At 32.6% G+C, this 17,495-nt stretch overlaps 1 protein-coding gene across 2 annotated transcripts; it reads left to right on the top strand.

The window, feature by feature from the left end:
• The first annotated feature begins 6,113 nt into the window (after positions 1–6,113).
• On the top strand, positions 6,114–15,623 carry LOC110660485 (uncharacterized). 2 transcript variants are annotated; one of them, XM_058139580.1, is made up of 4 exons: positions 6,114–6,607; positions 9,950–10,321; positions 10,398–14,859; positions 14,996–15,623. In XM_058139580.1, exons 1-3 carry the CDS (start codon positions 6,473–6,475, stop codon positions 14,808–14,810), a joined length of 4,920 nt encoding a protein of 1,639 aa, XP_057995563.1. In that variant the 5' UTR covers positions 6,114–6,472; the 3' UTR covers positions 14,811–14,859; positions 14,996–15,623. The 2 variants fall into 2 exon arrangements, with proteins under 2 accessions (XP_057995563.1, XP_057995562.1); XM_058139579.1 differs by having other exon boundaries at positions 6,116–6,607; positions 10,398–14,848.
• The last annotated feature ends 1,872 nt before the right edge of the window (positions 15,624–17,495 follow it).

The following is a 17,495-nucleotide window of genomic DNA, read 5'->3' as shown; positions in this document are numbered from 1 at the left end:
TCGATGCTCCACAACTCTCTCCCACAACTTCATAGTATGGCTCATGAGTTTAATTCCCCTATAGTTTGAGCAACTCTGTATGTCTCCCTATAGTTGGCCTCTCTACTATGACTAATGAATAAAAATATATTTTTTAATATAATCTAATTTGACAATGAATTTAAATCGTATCAAATTAAATCAAGTCATGCTTGATTGCTTGTATTTATATAATAAATAAATTTATTATCTTGTTATTAAATAAAATCTAACCTTTTTTTAAGAAATTATTTAATATAATTATTGTATATATAATAATTAAAATTTTAATTATTAATTATAATGAAATTTAATTAATAATTTTAATATAATTATTGTATTTTAAAATTTCACCTTTTCCATTATAGAAAATTTAATAAGTGAATTGGAATGTTCCACACATACAAATGAATCTTGAGAATTGTCCTAGATATTAATTTATTTGACGGAGGCAGATGGATTATTTGATTAGATACTACATGTTCATTTAATAATAGGATAAATGATATTAATAATATTTATAAATTAGACTCTCTAATTTTAAAAATTAAATAATTTAATTTTAAAATTAAAAATTTTATTATTAGAATTTTATTTAGTTATTATTAATTTTAATAAAAATAATAAAAATACCTTTATTTATATTTTCAATATGAAAAAGTTTTTAAAATTTTATTTTATTGACAATTTAATTTCTAAAAGTTTATTTTATTAACAATAAAAATGTGAGTCCTATTAAATTAAAAAATATATATTTAAATTATTAAAATATTAATTAATTACTTTAATACCTTTAAAAAATTTAGTTAATGATAAAATTATTCATATATTTTATAAATTGATATTAAAATATTATAATTATTTTTAAATAAACTTTTATAATTTTAAAAATTCTATTTATGTTATTATATATATATATATATATATATATATATATATATATATATATATATATATATATATATATGATCAACTTTAAGTTTATTTTTAGATTAAATTATTTTTAGATCGAAAAATAAAATTAAAGGCATTTCAATTATTTTATTATAATTAATAATAATTTAATTTAAATTCTAATAGTAAAAATTAAATTATATATTTTGTTAATTTTATCGATTAAATTACTTAATTTAAAAAATATATAAATTAAATCATAAATTTTAACAAATTTTAAAAAATAAATTATAATTTATCCTTAATAATATTTAAAAATAATAATTTTTATTTTTAATAAAAAATTAAAATAAATAAAATTTAAATTTACTTTTATTGCATGAGTAATATATATTTAATTGTTTGAATCGGTAGTTTTAATTAATGAGCATTGTCGAAAAAAGCTTCGCGAATCGCGAACGAAGGTTTAAAACATGGCAGTAAAGCGTCGGTGAGGCTTCACCAAGAAAAGGCTTAACGCTTCCTCACTATCATCGACATTTTATCGCCTCATCAGAATTTTCAGGCTCCTTTTCCTTCACTAATATATATATATATATATATATATAATTAATGTTAAAAAATTACGAATAATGAAATTAAATTAAAATTAAAATGGTAGACTGTCTCATACAATCTTAGAACTTTCAGGTTAAAATCATTATCAATAAAAATTTTTAATTCTCTATTAAAATATAGATATGTATAATGTAATGTGTAAACACTTATAATAATTAACAAAAGTATAAGAAGAGTACAAAAAGGACAAGAAAATTTGAAATTTGAAAATTCAATGAGAATTAGCAGTAATCAGGAAGTGAGGAACGACATCGATCAACATGGAGAAATGATTTTGTTTTGTCTGTACATATTGTTGATTAGTAAGATAATGGAATTCTTAATCATTTATTACTTATCCATTAACCCAGAAATCAAATTTCTCCACTTTATAAGTTATAAAACTTTAAATTTTACTCTTCCATTATTGAAGCAGATTAAAGATTTAATTTTTTTTAATTGAACTCACATGGTAGTTTCAATCATGCTATATTTTGATTGGTTTGGACGTACACTAGTTGGTCCATGGGAACCTTTTGTCAACATATAAAAAGGTAAAAATAAAGGAAAATGATTCTTTGGCAACCCAGCACGGCTGAGGTTGAGCTATTTGATTTTGTCATCTTGTTGGGTATTCTGTAGAATTCCCAATTCCAACTTTGTATTGCCATTGGAGAATTGGAAACATGTCAAAATCACATTGGTGGGAGCTTGAATAAACCAATTTGAATTATTTATACCTAACCCTAATCAGGGGAGGATTTAAAAAGCAGAAAAGGAGGTGTAATGGTGGCAAAATCATGATATTAAAATTATGAAAATGTTGGAAAGAGAAATGGGTAATCATGGAAATTATTGAAATTAGTGATAAATTAAAATAATATTAAATAAAAAAAATAAAGTGCATGAAAACAAGACACAGAACGTGGGTGTTGCTTTTTAACTTATTAAAGGAGGGATACAAATATCACCCAATTGTTCTCCTTTAGGGACCACAGTTAAGGAAATTCTGTGGCCTTATTCATTCTAGCTAGGGATATGGTTGGTTAGGTGCCATTTCTTTTCTTCTCTGCTTCTCTCTGTCTTTGTAGGATTCATCGGTTGATCCTTCCCTTTCACACTCGGAATTCTCCACCTCTGCTGTGTGTTCATGGAAGCATAAAAGATTCCAGTCCAAAAAAAAAAAAAAAATCTATCAGCAGATTAGAGCGTCATTTAAATTGTAAGTTACAATTGCGACAATCACTCACCAATCTTCGACAGAAACTTAAAATGCCAATGTATGAAAAATTTAAATATTCATAAACGGATCTCTCACTAATGTCTTGAGAAAACTTGAATCTAACGCTTTTAACAATCATTTGTTGGCTTTGTCTAGTGTTAGTAGGGGTAATAATGTATTTTTCATATTATTAGAGTATTTTTATATATCTATTTTACGATTATCAGTAAATTGATCTCTTTCAGAACTTGTAGTTACTCCTTATAACAATGTTATCGAGCTTAAGTTCGATTTTAAAAATTCAGTGAACACATGACGCTGTTGGTATAAATAAGATATTTTTAAATATTTGAATAAATCTTATTAAGATAGATTTGAATATTATATAATTAATTTTTAATGTGAGTCTAAATTCATAAAAATAATATTTCTGTTGAGTTTGGATAAGTTTGAATTTATATGTTGAATATTTATTATTTGAATATATTTATATAAATAATTAATTAAATATAAAATATGTATTTTATAATGCATTACATTTAAATAAAAGAATTTAAATATTTTATAAAATTATTAATTTTAAAATATAAAGTATTAATAAAATATAATTAAATTAAAACATATAAATCTAAATAAATTTATGTGTTATTCAAAAATAATAATAATCAAGTTTACAATTAGCTGAATAGTTTACGATAAATTTTAACCATATTTTGAATGAGTACCCTACATTTGTTTAGCAAAAAAAATGTTTTTCTGTAAAATATTTTCTTTTTTTTTTTGTAATTGGGGTATTTAAAAAAATAAATTAATAAAAAAATATTTTTTTATCAAGAAAAAATTAAATTTTTTAGGAAAAATAATCTTATTTTGAAAAGAAAATGATATTTTCATGACTTTAACATTTTATTAAAATATAAATATTCATATATACATGACATAAAATATATATTATTAATTTAATATTATAATTAAATAATAAAAAATATTTTTATAAATAAATATTTTCTTAATAAATAATTTTCATAAAAAAATATTTTTCATATATAATTTATTTTTTAGTTAAAAAAAGTTGTTCTCAAAAAAGAAAAAAAAGAAAAATACTAGTTAAAAAATTTAAATAGGTGTACTAAGATTGAGGGAGGAGGGATAATAAAAAATTTTGAACCCAAAATATTTATAAGAAAAATTAAATAAATGTACTAAATTTTGATTTTTGTTAACCAGCTATCTCAAATTTTCTATTAACTCTTAATAGTTTATAATTTATTTATTATAAATTAAATCAAAGTAACAAAATTACTTAATTATTATTATTAAATAATTATAAAAGTTTAATTAAAAATTATTATTTAAATTTTTACATATAAAAATGAAAATTCAATTAATAATTGTTTACTAAAAATAAAATAAAATTAAATTTAATAATTCCCTGTCACATGATTTCAAATCAAATAGGGTTTTCCCATTAAGATTTTTGGTCTACATCTCCTCACATGTGCGTGTCCACACATATTCCTTCATACCATTAAAATTAAAAAATTATCTTACTTATATTTATAATGATTTGAGATAATATTTTTGACATTACCTATTTTATTTTTTAAATAATATAATTTATATTTTAATATTTTTTTTATTTTTTTATATATTTTATATATATTTTGTGTATTTTCTCATAATTTGCTAAGAGACTCTCCTATGCAGAAAAACAGGACATGGAAATTTATATAATTTGTCCTATCCATATGGAATTTCATGTGGATATTATTAACCTTGTGGCCAATCCTCCAGGCCCAATAATGCTAAAAATGAAGCCTTTCATCTCATGCTTTCCTTGTCATTTAATTGTTGTATGCTCTATGCTTACTCTCTCTGGCCCATCTCCACCTCTTTCACTGCTTGGGCTTCTCACCTTGGTCTCCTCCTCTTCTGAGACTTCCATGCCATTCTGCCTGTAGAGATTATTGTGTTGTGTGGGCGTCTCCCAAGCACCCCAGTTTTGCAGTTTATACATGGCTTTTTTAGTAGTGGTACATTTTCAATGGGGGCCTATAGGCCTCATCTGCTTTCTCATTTGTGTAAGCCCACTTCTTTATCATTTGCAACTCCATCTATTGTTCCAGGCCCATGTATTTTTCATGTTTATGCAATGTAAAATTAATTTTACATGAATTTGACTTTGCTGCAAATGAATGTTTTATCCATTTTTATCTGTTACAATTAAACTTTTTTATTTAAAATTATTTGTTATATTTAAAATATTTAAAAATAATGAGCATTATTTATTCTTTCTCTAGTTTTATCCATCATCCATATTAAATAAAAAAACTTTATATAATAAGTAATTAGGTGACATAAATAATAATTTAATCAATTACTAATACATTTTTATAAAAATAAGGCTACTTAATCACTTTTTTAATTAATATGTAAAACTTAAATGCGATATATAAAGATAGATAAAAATAGTATTTAATTTAAGGTGTATTATGCACAATAATAATAAAGTCATAAGAGAAAGATAAATTATTTTTTTTATAATAAAATCATAGTATTATGTTTATATTCTAATTAAACATTCAAAAATGCAGTATTTATTGATTGGATTTATATTTTAAAGGGCATTTTTTTCAAATTTTAATAGATTTATTTGAAATTTTATTAAATGAAAATTTTATAATAAGTTCAAGTGAACAAACTCAACTCAAATTATGATAAATATGATATTTTATGAAAGTTAAGATATTATGAAAATTAATATTTTTTTATAAATGAGTGATTAATTTTTTTTTTAAAGGATAATGGGTAAACTTGTAGATGGTGTGTGCGGATTTATAAGAGTTAGCTTATTTTAATAAAATTATTATATATTATTTTTTATTTTATTACTTTTAACCTTGATAAAAAAAGTCTTCTTTAAGAAATTAATTAATTTATTTTAATATTTTTAAAAGAGTTTTGTAGTTTTATGTCAATCAAAATTATTATTATTATATTTACATATTTGGAAAGTTTTTTTTTAAATAATTTTTATATATAATTAATTTTTCTTAAGTAATTTTAATAATTCACGTTGATGTAATATATTTAAAATAAATAATTATAAAGTATTTTGTCAATAAAATCAATTTTAATAATAAAATTTTTTTGTCTTAATTAATTAAATAAATTCAAATTAATTCACATTTTATAATGGTCATTATTAATTTTTTTAGCATTACAATGATTATTAAAAATAAAAATACTTTAGAATTTTTCCTTAAAAAATAATCTGAAGGTTGCCTTCCAATTAAAAAAAAAAAAAAAAAATCTCAGGTGATGCTGTCACTCAGCTGCCCGTGCTACCCTATCAGTCCCACCCTGCCCGCTTCTGTTCTCCCAAGTACCCAAACAAATTTTCTTTTTGCCGTCTCTCTTTCTACGATTTCTCTCTCCCTCTCTCTCTTTCTCTCTCTAAGATTCTTCAGCTTTCACTCTCTAGATCGAAATCTCCTCAATTCGGCGGATCGAAGCTCGAGTGGGATCGATTCATTGGAAAAACAGAGGTCCAGGGATTGGAATTCGATCGGGGGAAGTGAAAATTAGGTTTTCGATTCCGGTGAAAATGTTGGAGGGTTGGACTACCGGGTGGATCTAGGGTTTGGAATTGGTGAAATTGATATAAGGAAGTGGAGCAGGGTTCGGTTTCTGAATTAAGGAGAGGGGATTGATGTTACTCGAGGGGGAAAATGCAAGGCTATGCATGGGCGGGCAGGTGAGGAAAGGAAAAGGGGTCGGCACATGTGGACAGGACCCACGCGTAGCAATTCGGTTGTAGCTGGTGATGTTTCCTTGTCTTCTTCTTCGGTTTCCCCTGCTAATTCATTTTGCAAGGTATTTTTACTCTCATGTATTTTATGGTTTTTTATTTTTTTAGGTTTAGTTGATGAAGGGATTTAGGGGATTTTGGGGGTTTTGGTGGAGTGAATTTGGCTTGGGCGATCGGGAAGGGATATATGAATTTGGCTTTTTGCAGATTTGCGTGATTAATGAGAAATGGGTTGAGGATGGTGTGGTTAATGTGGAAATGGGTCGAATATTTTTGTAATTGTGTGTTTTTTGGCCTGCATTGATGAAAATTTGGGAAAAATGACTGCCATGATTTAGGAAGAGTTTGAGAGATCAAATCTTGTCTTGGAGAATTGTGTCTGGTAACTTTATTTATATATATATATATATATATATATATATAGAGAGAGAGAGAGAGAGAGAGAGAGAGAGAGAGAGAGAGAGAGAATTCTAAGGAAATGGACTTAAATGATGGAGTATGGTATTTTGATTTATGTGGTAGTAGGGGGGCTCTTCTGGTGTTCTTCAGGATTCTATATCTTTTGGCGTCTCATTCCTTTTGTGGGGTTACATGGGAGAATGGAGAATTAAAAATGAACAGTTACAATCACCTGTTCAATTTGCTTGCTTCTAGTTATTAATGATGCATTTGTTTACTATGGTTAAACTGTATTTTGATGGGCTTATATGTTTTTATCTTGTGCTGGGGAATGTCAGCTCAGATTAGTACATAAATTGGAGGTTAAATTCCGCACTTAAATTTTGGGGAAATTGTGATTTGGGATAATCACCCGTCCCGGTGTATGGGTTTTCTTCAGACTTGTTTTTATTAGAGATGCATATTGTTCCTAGCACATGCATATCATGGCATTTTGTTGTGCTTAGTCCTTTACTAGGTTTAAGATCATATTTTTTGAATAACCCTACATAAGATGGATACAAAGAGGTGCAGAAATATTGATGTTGCAATTCTTGAAAAAGCAGAGGATGTGAGGGGATGTGCTGTATGCATGTTCCTGGCCGGTTTGTTTGATATAAAGTAATTTCTTTGTTGAAAGTATTTTTTGTAGAAAATATTTTGGAAGAAATTAATTAATTTATGCATGTTGGTTGTAATACTAATCAAGTCTTGTTCTATGAAGGTGACAATGAGAATATCTCCCCAAAATATGACATCTTCATATTTTCCATTTAGTTTTAAATACCTTAATAGGAGGAAAATTTCTCTTAAAGAGTAATTATCAGTAGTTTGTGAACTTGTTCATAATTTTGTATGTTCCTTTGTGACTTTGTTGTGTTGTGGGTTCTTATTCCTTCTCATCATGAGAATTGTTAGGAGTCTAAATAATAACTTCTTATTTTTAAATGTGAAGGCATTTTCCATGAAAATGGTTAGCGTTTCCTTTGGCCAAAAAAAAAAAAAAAGCTGAAATGTTTCCTGAAAAATATTTTTCTTAAAATAATAGAGCCTTATGTATATCTTTTCTGTCAAACAAAACAAGGGGGAGGGATGCTGAATGGTTAAATATTTCAAATTTTCATTTCATAATAAATCAGTTGTAGAAGCATCTTCTTGACTCTTGTATGTGTATTAGAAAGAGACATGCATTATAAGCCAATTTTTTTAATTTTTATATTAATTTATTTTGCTTGTGTGTACTAGGAAGTGGGGATAACTCTTTTTTTTTTTTTTTTTAAAGTAAATTTTAGTTTTCAAACTCCAGCCTTTACTGAATTGTGAAGATCATAGTTACTAGATTCACTCACCCCCTGTGGGTATCATGATCTGGGTTGTGCATTCCAATTCACTGGATATTTGTGTCCCAAATTGCTAGGGACACTATCTGGATTGCCAAAATTAGGCTCTGGGATAAAAGGAAAAGAATAATGGGAGATTTGCATCCCAAATTGCTAAGGGGATGTGATCTGGATTGCCAAAATTAGGGTTCCAGCTAAGAAAAAGTGATGATGATGCGTGAAATTGTTGTTAGGTGGACTGACAAAGATGGGGCTCTTAGGACTCTTAGTTTTTTCTTTTTCCTATGTTAGCGGGTTAGATGGCACCAAAGCAGTGGAATATTAGCTCTGGGAGAGTAAAATTCATTGAGTAGTTGACTGAAAAATGATAATTTTTAGAAAATATACATTATTAACTATTAATTGTATTTTTAATTTTTTAAAGTCATATTATTTTAATAATAATTAAAATAAATAACATGTATATTAAGTTAAAAATTTATCATATTGATTAATTATTAGTATTAAACCAATATTTTTATTTTTTTATAAATATAATATGCTAAATAAAATTAAAAATAAAGTATACCACATAAATATGAGTTACGTACTGAATAAATATAGTTCACATACTGTGAATCAAATTGGCATACCAACTAAACCACAAATCAAATTAGCATACCAATGAAGCGTACTCCTATGTGCCTTATATTTTATTAAATGGCGTACTTTGTACCACGCACCCTTACCACAATCCAAGATTTCTGCATTCCTGCTGCCTATGGTGAAGATTTACATTTTATGATTAGGATAGAAAAGTGAGATCAAAGTTACTATCAAAGGCACCCTGAGGAAGATATAACTTCACATTTAAGGAGTTTCTAAGAGTTTGAAAAGTGTGAAATTGTGATGGATGCTGTTTAGGAGATTGGAGTTCAGCCAGGATTCATAGTTTATCTTTTCGAAAAAGAAGTTTGATCCTAAGATTTCATTTACGGTTAATTAATATGGAATCTCTGCTTGTGCATTGTTCCAATGATAGTTAAGGAATTTAAAGCATATGCTGCAAGGTTGTATTCTTAGGAGCTTTTTGTCGAGTTAATGGTTTGGTAGGGGTTGCAGAGCTATTATAGAAGCAGTTTTCTTGAAAATAAATATCTTATTGGTTGAATTTTGAAAGCCATGTGACGTAAACTGGATCACATGGTTGATTTTAGTTGCTTCTTGCTCTAAAAATTTGGAGTTTGTGGGAGCCAGTCACTCAAAAAATCCTTTTTATTTTTCAGTAATCTTTGTTCCTTCTTATTTGTTCATTAGTGTAATTGAATGACATTTGATGACTCAGTTAGACTCTGTGATTAATGAAACTGAGGAAGAGGGCCACTTATTGAAATTGTAGGTAGGAATTTTTGAATCCACCAACTTTAGCGTGGTGTTGATATAATGGTACTATAATGAAGTTGTGATGGTTAAGATTGACTGTGAATTATTTCTGGTATTTTTTTATGTGTAAAGCTTATACTACATCTTCTAGAGCTTATTAAATTTTTAAGAGTTGAAGGTGCTGTTTTATTTAGCTATTTTTTCATTTTCAGATAAATTGTTTGATCATCTTTCTAAAGTTTCCTGTTTGTTTTTTCCCCTTAACAGGATGGACGCAGGATCGGTGTTGGAGATTGTGCTCTTTTCAAACCACCTCAAGACTCCCCTCCTTTCATTGGAATAATTCGTTGGGTGACTACTGGTAAAGAGAACGAGTTAAAGTTAGGTGTGAATTGGCTTTATCGACCTGCTGAAGTAAAGCTCGGCAAAGGCATCCTTTTGGAAGCTGCGCCAAACGAAATATTCTATTCTTTTCATAAGGATGAGATTCCTGCTGCATCATTACTCCATCCGTGCAAAGTTGCTTTCCTTCCTAAAGGTGTTGAACTTCCATCAGGAATTTGCTCATTTGTGTGCCGGCGAGTTTATGACATTACAAACAAGTGTTTATGGTGGCTAACTGATCAAGATTATATTAATGTAAGTTTTGAATGCACTCATGCATTTGCTGTGGATTATTGATGATTTGTGGTTGTTAATATCCTTTTTTGAACAGGATCGGCAAGAAGAAGTAGATCAGCTATTGTGTAAAACGCGCATAGAAATGCATGCAACAGTGCCTCAAGGCGGGCTTTCACCGAAGCCAGTGAATGGTCCGACATCAACTCCACAGTTGAAACCCAGTTCAGATAGTGTACAAAATAGTGCCTCATCCTTTCCTTCTCAAGTTAAGGGAAAGAAACGGGAACGGGTTGATCAGGGCTCTGAGCCTGTTAAACGAGAACGTTCTTCAAAACTGGATGATGGTGATTCTGGTCACTGTCGACCAGAAAGCAGTTGGAAAGCTGAGATTGCAAAATTTACTGAAAAGGGGGGCCTTGTTGACTCTGAAGGGGTTCAAAAATTGGTGCAACTCATGCTGCCTGAGAGAAATGAGAAAAAGATAGACTTGGTGGGCCGGTCAATACTGGCTGGTGTTATAGCAGCCACAGATAAGTTTGATTGCCTTAATCGGTTTGTGCAGCTCAGGGGCTTGCCTGTATTTGATGAGTGGCTGCAGGAGGTGCATAAAGGGAAGATTGGTGATGGTAACAGCCGCAAGGATAGTGATAAATCTGTTGAGGAATTTCTCTTCATTTTACTCCGTGCGCTTGACAAACTCCCTGTAAATCTTCATGCTTTGCAAATGTGTAACATTGGTAAGTCAGTGAATCACCTGCGCACACATAAGAACTTGGAGATTCAGAAGAAAGCAAGGAGTCTGGTTGACACGTGGAAGAAGCGTGTTGAGGCTGAAATGGATGCAAAGTCTGGTTCTAACCAGGCTGTCTCATGGGCTGCAAGAACACGTCTTCCAGATGTTTCACATGGTGGGAACAGACATTCTGGTGCATCTTCTGAGGTGGCAATTAAGAGTTCTGCTGCACAACTTTCAGCTTCAAAAAATGCTCCAGTCAAGCTTGTACAGGGGGAGACTACAACCAAGTCTGCATCTGCCTCTCTAGGACCCATGAAATCAGTGCCATCTCCTGCATCAGCTGGTAATAGCTTAAAAGAAGGACACACCCGTAATATTGGTGTAAGTGGTGCCTCTGAAATTCCTAACTTATCTTTGAGGGAGGAGAAAAGCAGCAGTTCTAGTCAGTCCCACAACAATAGTCAATCTTGTTCCAGCGACCATGCCAAAACTGGGGGGGTTTCTGGGAAGGAGGACGCTAGGAGCTCAACTGCTGTTTCAATGACTGCAAATAAAGCCATTGGTGGTTCTTCTCGACATCGCAAATCACTCAATGGTGTCCAAGGTCCAACCTTATCTGGGATCCAAAGGGAAACTGGGTCAAGTAGGAATTCTTCCTTGCACAGAAGCCAGGGCGCTGAAAAGTTATCTCAATCCAGTTTGACATGTGAGAAGGCAGTTGATGTTCCCTTGGGAGAGGGTAATAATCACAAATTGATTGTTAAAATACCTAACAGAGGTCGTAGCCCTGCACAAAGTGCCAGTGGAGGATCTTTTGAAGACCCTTCAGTCATGAATAGTAGAGCTTCTTCTCCAGTGTTTTCGGAGAAGCATGACCAGTTTGATCGTAACTTGAAGGAAAAGAATGATGCTTATCGAGCTAATATTTTGTCTGATGTAAATAATGAGTCATGGCAAAGCAATGATTTCAAAGAGGTGCTTACTGGGTCTGATGAGGGGGATGGATCCCCTGCTACTGTTCCTGAAGAAGAGAACTGTAAGACTGTTGAAGACGGTAGGAAATTAGCAGATGTCCGAAAAGCTGCTTCCTCATCATCTGGAAATGAACATAAATCAGGGAAGTTGCACGAGGCTTCTTTCAGCTCGATGAATGCTTTGATTGAAAGTTGTGTCAAGTACTCTGAAGTAAATGCCTCCATTTCAGCCGGGGATGATGTTGGAATGAACCTGCTTGCTAGTGTGGCTGCTGGGGAGATGTCCAAATTAGATATGGCTTCCCCAAATCATTCTCCACCAAGAAACATCACTGCTGTTGAGTACTCCTGCACAAGCAGTGATTCAAGACTAAAGTCGTCTCCAGGTGATAACCATGCTCGAGATCGGAGACCGTCAGTTGATAGTGCTGATGATGCAAATGAGAAGGCGGTTACTAGTACTTCACTGGCCAAGAGCACAGAGGATAAAATTGTATCATTATCTGAAGAAAAACCAGCAGAGGTGCTTAATGGACATTCAACTTCTTCCAATATGGATGTGCACCAAATTGCTGAACCTTGCCTAGAAAAAAATGTGAAATCAGAGGAAATATTACTGGTTCCTTCTGTGGCTCTGCTTTCTGCAAGCACAGTAGATAAAACATCAACTAATGCAGACAAAGAAACATGGGAGGAAAAGGCAGATGGCGTATCTGATACAAAAGATAAGTTGCATAGTTGCATTCCAAGTGAAGATAATGGTTATGTTTCTAGGTTAGAAGGTGGGACTGAACCGGTAGAAGGATCATTGCCTTGCCCGTCAATGGAGATAGACGGTGACAACATGAAAAATATGAACGAAGAGTTGAACAGTACCGTGCAAGCAGAGCAAAAACCTCCTGCTACCATTTGCTCCGAGTTTGCAAAAAGAAGGGTTGGGGATGTGCTGCATCCTACTGGTTCTGGTAAAGATATTGTCTCTGAAAATGTTGTTGGGGAGGTGAAGGCTGAAAAGGCTGATGAAACAGATGACGCAAGTCAGCATACCGAAAAAGGAAATAATGCACAGGAAAATAATTTTGGTTTAGCTGTTACTGATCACAAGGTTGAGACTCTGGAGGAGAGTCTAGAAGGTAATCAACCTAAAGAACAACTTAGTGGTGCTCAAGCTCTCAACAAGGCATCACCTGCAATTGTGCAAGAACCAGAACAAGAAGCAAGGTGTAGAGGATCAAAGTTGAATGCCACTGATGCCGATGAAGCGGAGGAAAGTACATCTGGTGCTGTAGATGCTGCTTCATTTTCTGCTGTAGGGGGGGCAGATATTGAAGCGAAATTGGAATTTGATCTAAATGAAGGCTTCAATACCGATGATGGGAGATATGGGGAACCGAATAACTTGAGAACACCTGAATGTTCTACTGCTATTCAATTGATTAGCCCTTTGCCTTTACCTGTTTCTTCTGGTTCTAGTGGCTTACCTGCTTCAATTACAGTGGCTTCTGCTGCAAAAAGGCCCTTTGTTCCTCCAGAGGACTTATTGAAGAATAGGGGGGAACTTGGTTGGAAGGGATCAGCAGCCACAAGTGCCTTTCGGCCAGCTGAACCTAGAAAAGCTTTGGAGATACCAGTAGGTACATCTAATATCCCTGCCTCTGATGCAGCTGTGATCAAGCCCAGTCGTCCACCATTGGACTTTGACTTGAATGTTCCAGATGAAAGAATCCTTGAGGATTTGGCTTCTCGAGGTTCTGCTCGGGGTTCAGCTTCTGTGTTTGACCTTTCAAATGATCATAATCTATCACATGACAAAATAATGGGTTCTGCAGCTGTTCGGAGCTCTGGGGGACTGGACCTTGATTTGAATAGAGTGGAGGAGCCCAGTGATATAGGTAATCATTTAGCAAGTAATGGTTGTAGGATGGATGTGCATCTTCAGGCAGTAAAATCATCATCAGTTACTGTTCTTAATGGTGAGTCAAGTGTACACAGGGATTTTGATTTGAATGATGGGCCTCGTGTGGATGAGGGGACTGCTGAACGATCTCCATTTGGCCAGCCAACCAGGAATAATACACCGACCCAACCATCATCTGTTTTTGGTCTTAGGCTAAACAATAGTGAAATGGGTAACTTCTCTTCATGGTTTCCTCAAGGGAATCCCTATCCAGCTGTTGCCATTCAGTCTTTGTTGCCCGATAGAGAGCAGTCTTTTTCAATGGTCACCCCTGGTGGGCCTCAACGGATGTTGGCTCCCCCTACTGGCAGCACACCATTTAATCCTGATGTCTACAGGGGGCCAGTGTTATCATCTGCTCCAGCAGTTCCCTTTCCGGCTTCACCATTTCAATGTCCTGTCTTGCCTTTTGGGACCAATTTTCCTCTACCATCAGCCACATTTTCAGTTGGTTCAACAACATATCTGGATTCATCTTCTGGTGGGAGACTTTGCTTTCCCACGGTGCATTCTCAAGTATTAGCTTCTGCTGGTGCGGTTCCATCTCATTATCCAAGGCCTTTTGTTGTTAGCCTCCAGGATAATAACAATATTAGTGCCTCTGAGAATAGTAGGAAATGGGGAAGGCAAGGTTTAGACCTCAATGCAGGGCCTTTGGGCCCAGATTTGGACGGGAGAGATGAGACAGCTGCTCTAGCATCAAGGCAATTATCCGTTGCCAGTTCACAGGCCACTGCAGAGGAACAGTCGAGGATGTTTCAAGTGGCAGGCAGTGGCATTTTGAAGAGGAAGGAGCCAGAGGGTAGCTGGGAAGGTTATAAGCAATCCTCATGGCAGTAGAGATGCTTGGCAGCACAATCCAGTAATCCATGAGGCCTGTAAGTATTCAGTATGTATTATTTATCCCATTTGCTTACCTTGAAATTGTGGGAAATATTATTGCTATCTGTTTGCTTTTATATGAATTTTTCTTGACAGTTGATTAATTATTTATTATTCTTTCTTTATTTTTAATTTTATTTCAGTGCTCTTAGATTGATACTGGCTAACTTCCAGAGCTCGTCATCTAACTCTTGCTCTTCAAGGATGGGTGGTAAGTGAGTTATTTGATGCCATTCTGTCTATGACCCCCCACCTTTGCATCGTAAAGGAATCTGTCTGGGGTAAGCAAGCTTGTATTTCCTTGAATATGTCCTGGGTGGCTGCTGTTCACTTTCCCCTTTGTAGATATGTTAACTGTTGGAAAGCAGCATGCAGTGTTTGTTGCCCAGACATCCAGAATTGATGCCCATATGTTCACTGCATCAACAATTTTATACTGTTGGACCCAAAACCATCCTTCCTTTTCCAACCTTTCTGAGAATGGAGGATGGGTTAGTGAACTTGTTTAAACAGAAGCCCTTTGTATGTGCTTTGATGTTAATTTATCTACCTTTTCCCCCCCTTTTCCCCTGTTTCTTTTAATCACTTATATACAGTAGCAACTGGACATCATGTAGGATGATTCAAATGACAGGTGAAATCTGATCTAGAGTTTAATTGTATCTGGAAAAATTTGGAGGTTAGTGCCTGTCAACTTAATATGGGGCATTATGGTTCTTTGTATTGAATTTTGATGATTCATGATCCATGTCTATTCTTACTGTTTTGCAAGATATATTCTCTATACTGCAGGTTCATTTGTATGGGGGTGTTGAAGTCTGTTGGGCGAGTAATAAGAACGGATATGATGAGGTTGGTTTGGTGGGTTCTTATTGCTTTTGCCATCAGGATTAGTTTTGAGACCCCAATGCAATCCCAATTTCCTCAAATCCTTGAGAATTTTGAAGCTTGCTTCTGCTTCTTCTTCTTCTTCTTCTTCTTCTTCTTCTTCTTCTTCTTCTTCTTCATTAGTTATATTTGCTTGATATGCTGTTGTGTTTTGTAATAATGTCATCTTCTTCATCAAGTTACGCCAAGAATATTATATTTGAGTTCAAATTATCCGTAATTTTTTGCTAGGCAAGGAGTCAAATACTTGGCTTGTCACCTGGTCATATTTTCGACTCCTTAGAGAAATAAACTATAGCGTGGGCATACTCATTGCTGAAAGGGAATTGAACCAAAGAATTCAAATATCATGTAAAATTTTTTTTTTTTTGGAATCCAACATATGTTTTAGCGATTACCTGTGACTTCTTCAAGTACATGCTAGATTGGTTATTTAAGGGAAAAAGTTCCATGCACTTGTTTAGTGTAAGAGCAAAAATTTTTCCCAGATGTTTAGTATATGCCCACTGTGGGGGTTGTTTTTTACCGGGTTGGCCATGCGTTCTTAAATTCCAAGGGTGCCACGGGGTTTTGCATACGTTTGGTTGATAGAAATGGCATATTAGATCACGGTATTTAATGGGTATTTTGTTTGAAATGAAACATTAGGGGGAGAGTAGGTGAAAATATTTTTTGACATTTGGATGTATTGAATTAAAGAGGATCATCATGTTGATGGGAAACATGATCTGCTTAAAAAAAAAAAAAAAAAAAAAAAGATGAATATATAAAGAGAATTGGCTTTTTGAGTGACAAAAACAATGTAGATTTCTAATAAATCAGTGTTACTAATCGGTGATTAAATATGATTCTCATAATTCATAATGTGTATAGATAATATATTTATTATTATTTTAAAAAAAAGTTGTTGGTGCTGATAAGGAGATGAGAGGGCCCCTGCCCCGAAATGCTAAGCCTTCTTGACTGTCTGGTTTGGACGTATGTACCCCATGCTCAGAGACATGGGAAAAAGTAGTTGAGATTGCGACTGGTGAGTATCGAATATCATCTTCTTCTGAAACCAAAAAGCTTAACAGAATGAGCATGAGGACATAAATAGCCCTCCTCCATGCCCTTTTTCAAATTGCGTGTTTCTAATGGACAAGCAAGTAAACGCATTTTTATTGGAATTTTATTTTTCAAGGAAATACAAGTGCCAACTATATATATCTATTGCCACAATAATTCTGAAAAATAGAAATTCAGTGAGGATATGGCCCATTCTAGATTGTTCTATAACAAAATCAAGGTTTTCTGAACCTTCCTTGCATTCCCTACGCATTGCTTCACAGTCCATTTCAAGAATTGTCCTTTCTACGGTGCTTTTGCGTGCAACTGAGAACGAAAATAAATAATATGTATATATCCGCTGAATATCTTTATTTCCTCTTTATGATTTTATTTTCATGTGTGGATATATATATATATATATATATATATATATATATATTTTATTAAACTATTTGACAAATAACAATCGACTCTTAAGCATAATGACTACAAATTTCTAATTAGTTTTCCAATTTGTTGATTCAAAACATAAGTAATAAACTTTCCATACACAAGCATTGATGATGATAGGACATATAGCTTTAAATCAATGATTTTATGTGTTGGATGTTTTAATTTTAGTATAATTTGAATTTTAAATCTTCACTGCTAGACTCTGAACATTTTAATGTGTTAAATATAGTAATTGACAAACATTTATCTTTA

This window comes from Hevea brasiliensis, chromosome 17 (genome assembly GCF_030052815.1).
Source record: "Hevea brasiliensis isolate MT/VB/25A 57/8 chromosome 17, ASM3005281v1, whole genome shotgun sequence".
Classification (NCBI taxonomy): Eukaryota; Viridiplantae; Streptophyta; class Magnoliopsida; order Malpighiales; family Euphorbiaceae; genus Hevea; species Hevea brasiliensis.
The sequence above is the reverse complement of the archived record's forward strand: the minus strand, read 5'-3'. Positions and strand labels throughout refer to the sequence as shown.

What these genes read in the sequence shown, in the direction of transcription:
- LOC110660485 (XM_058139580.1), top strand. Translation starts at nt 6,473, where the DNA reads ATGCATGGGCGGGCAGGTGAGGAAAGGAAAAGGGGTCGGCACATGTGG. An exon ending in CTGCTAATTCATTTTGCAAG is followed by an intron (nt 6,608 to 9,949) that starts GTATTTTTACTC and finishes TCCCCTTAACAG; the next exon opens with GATGGACGCAGGATCGGTGT. An exon ending in CTGATCAAGATTATATTAAT is followed by an intron (nt 10,322 to 10,397) that starts GTAAGTTTTGAA and finishes TTTTTTGAACAG; the next exon opens with GATCGGCAAGAAGAAGTAGA.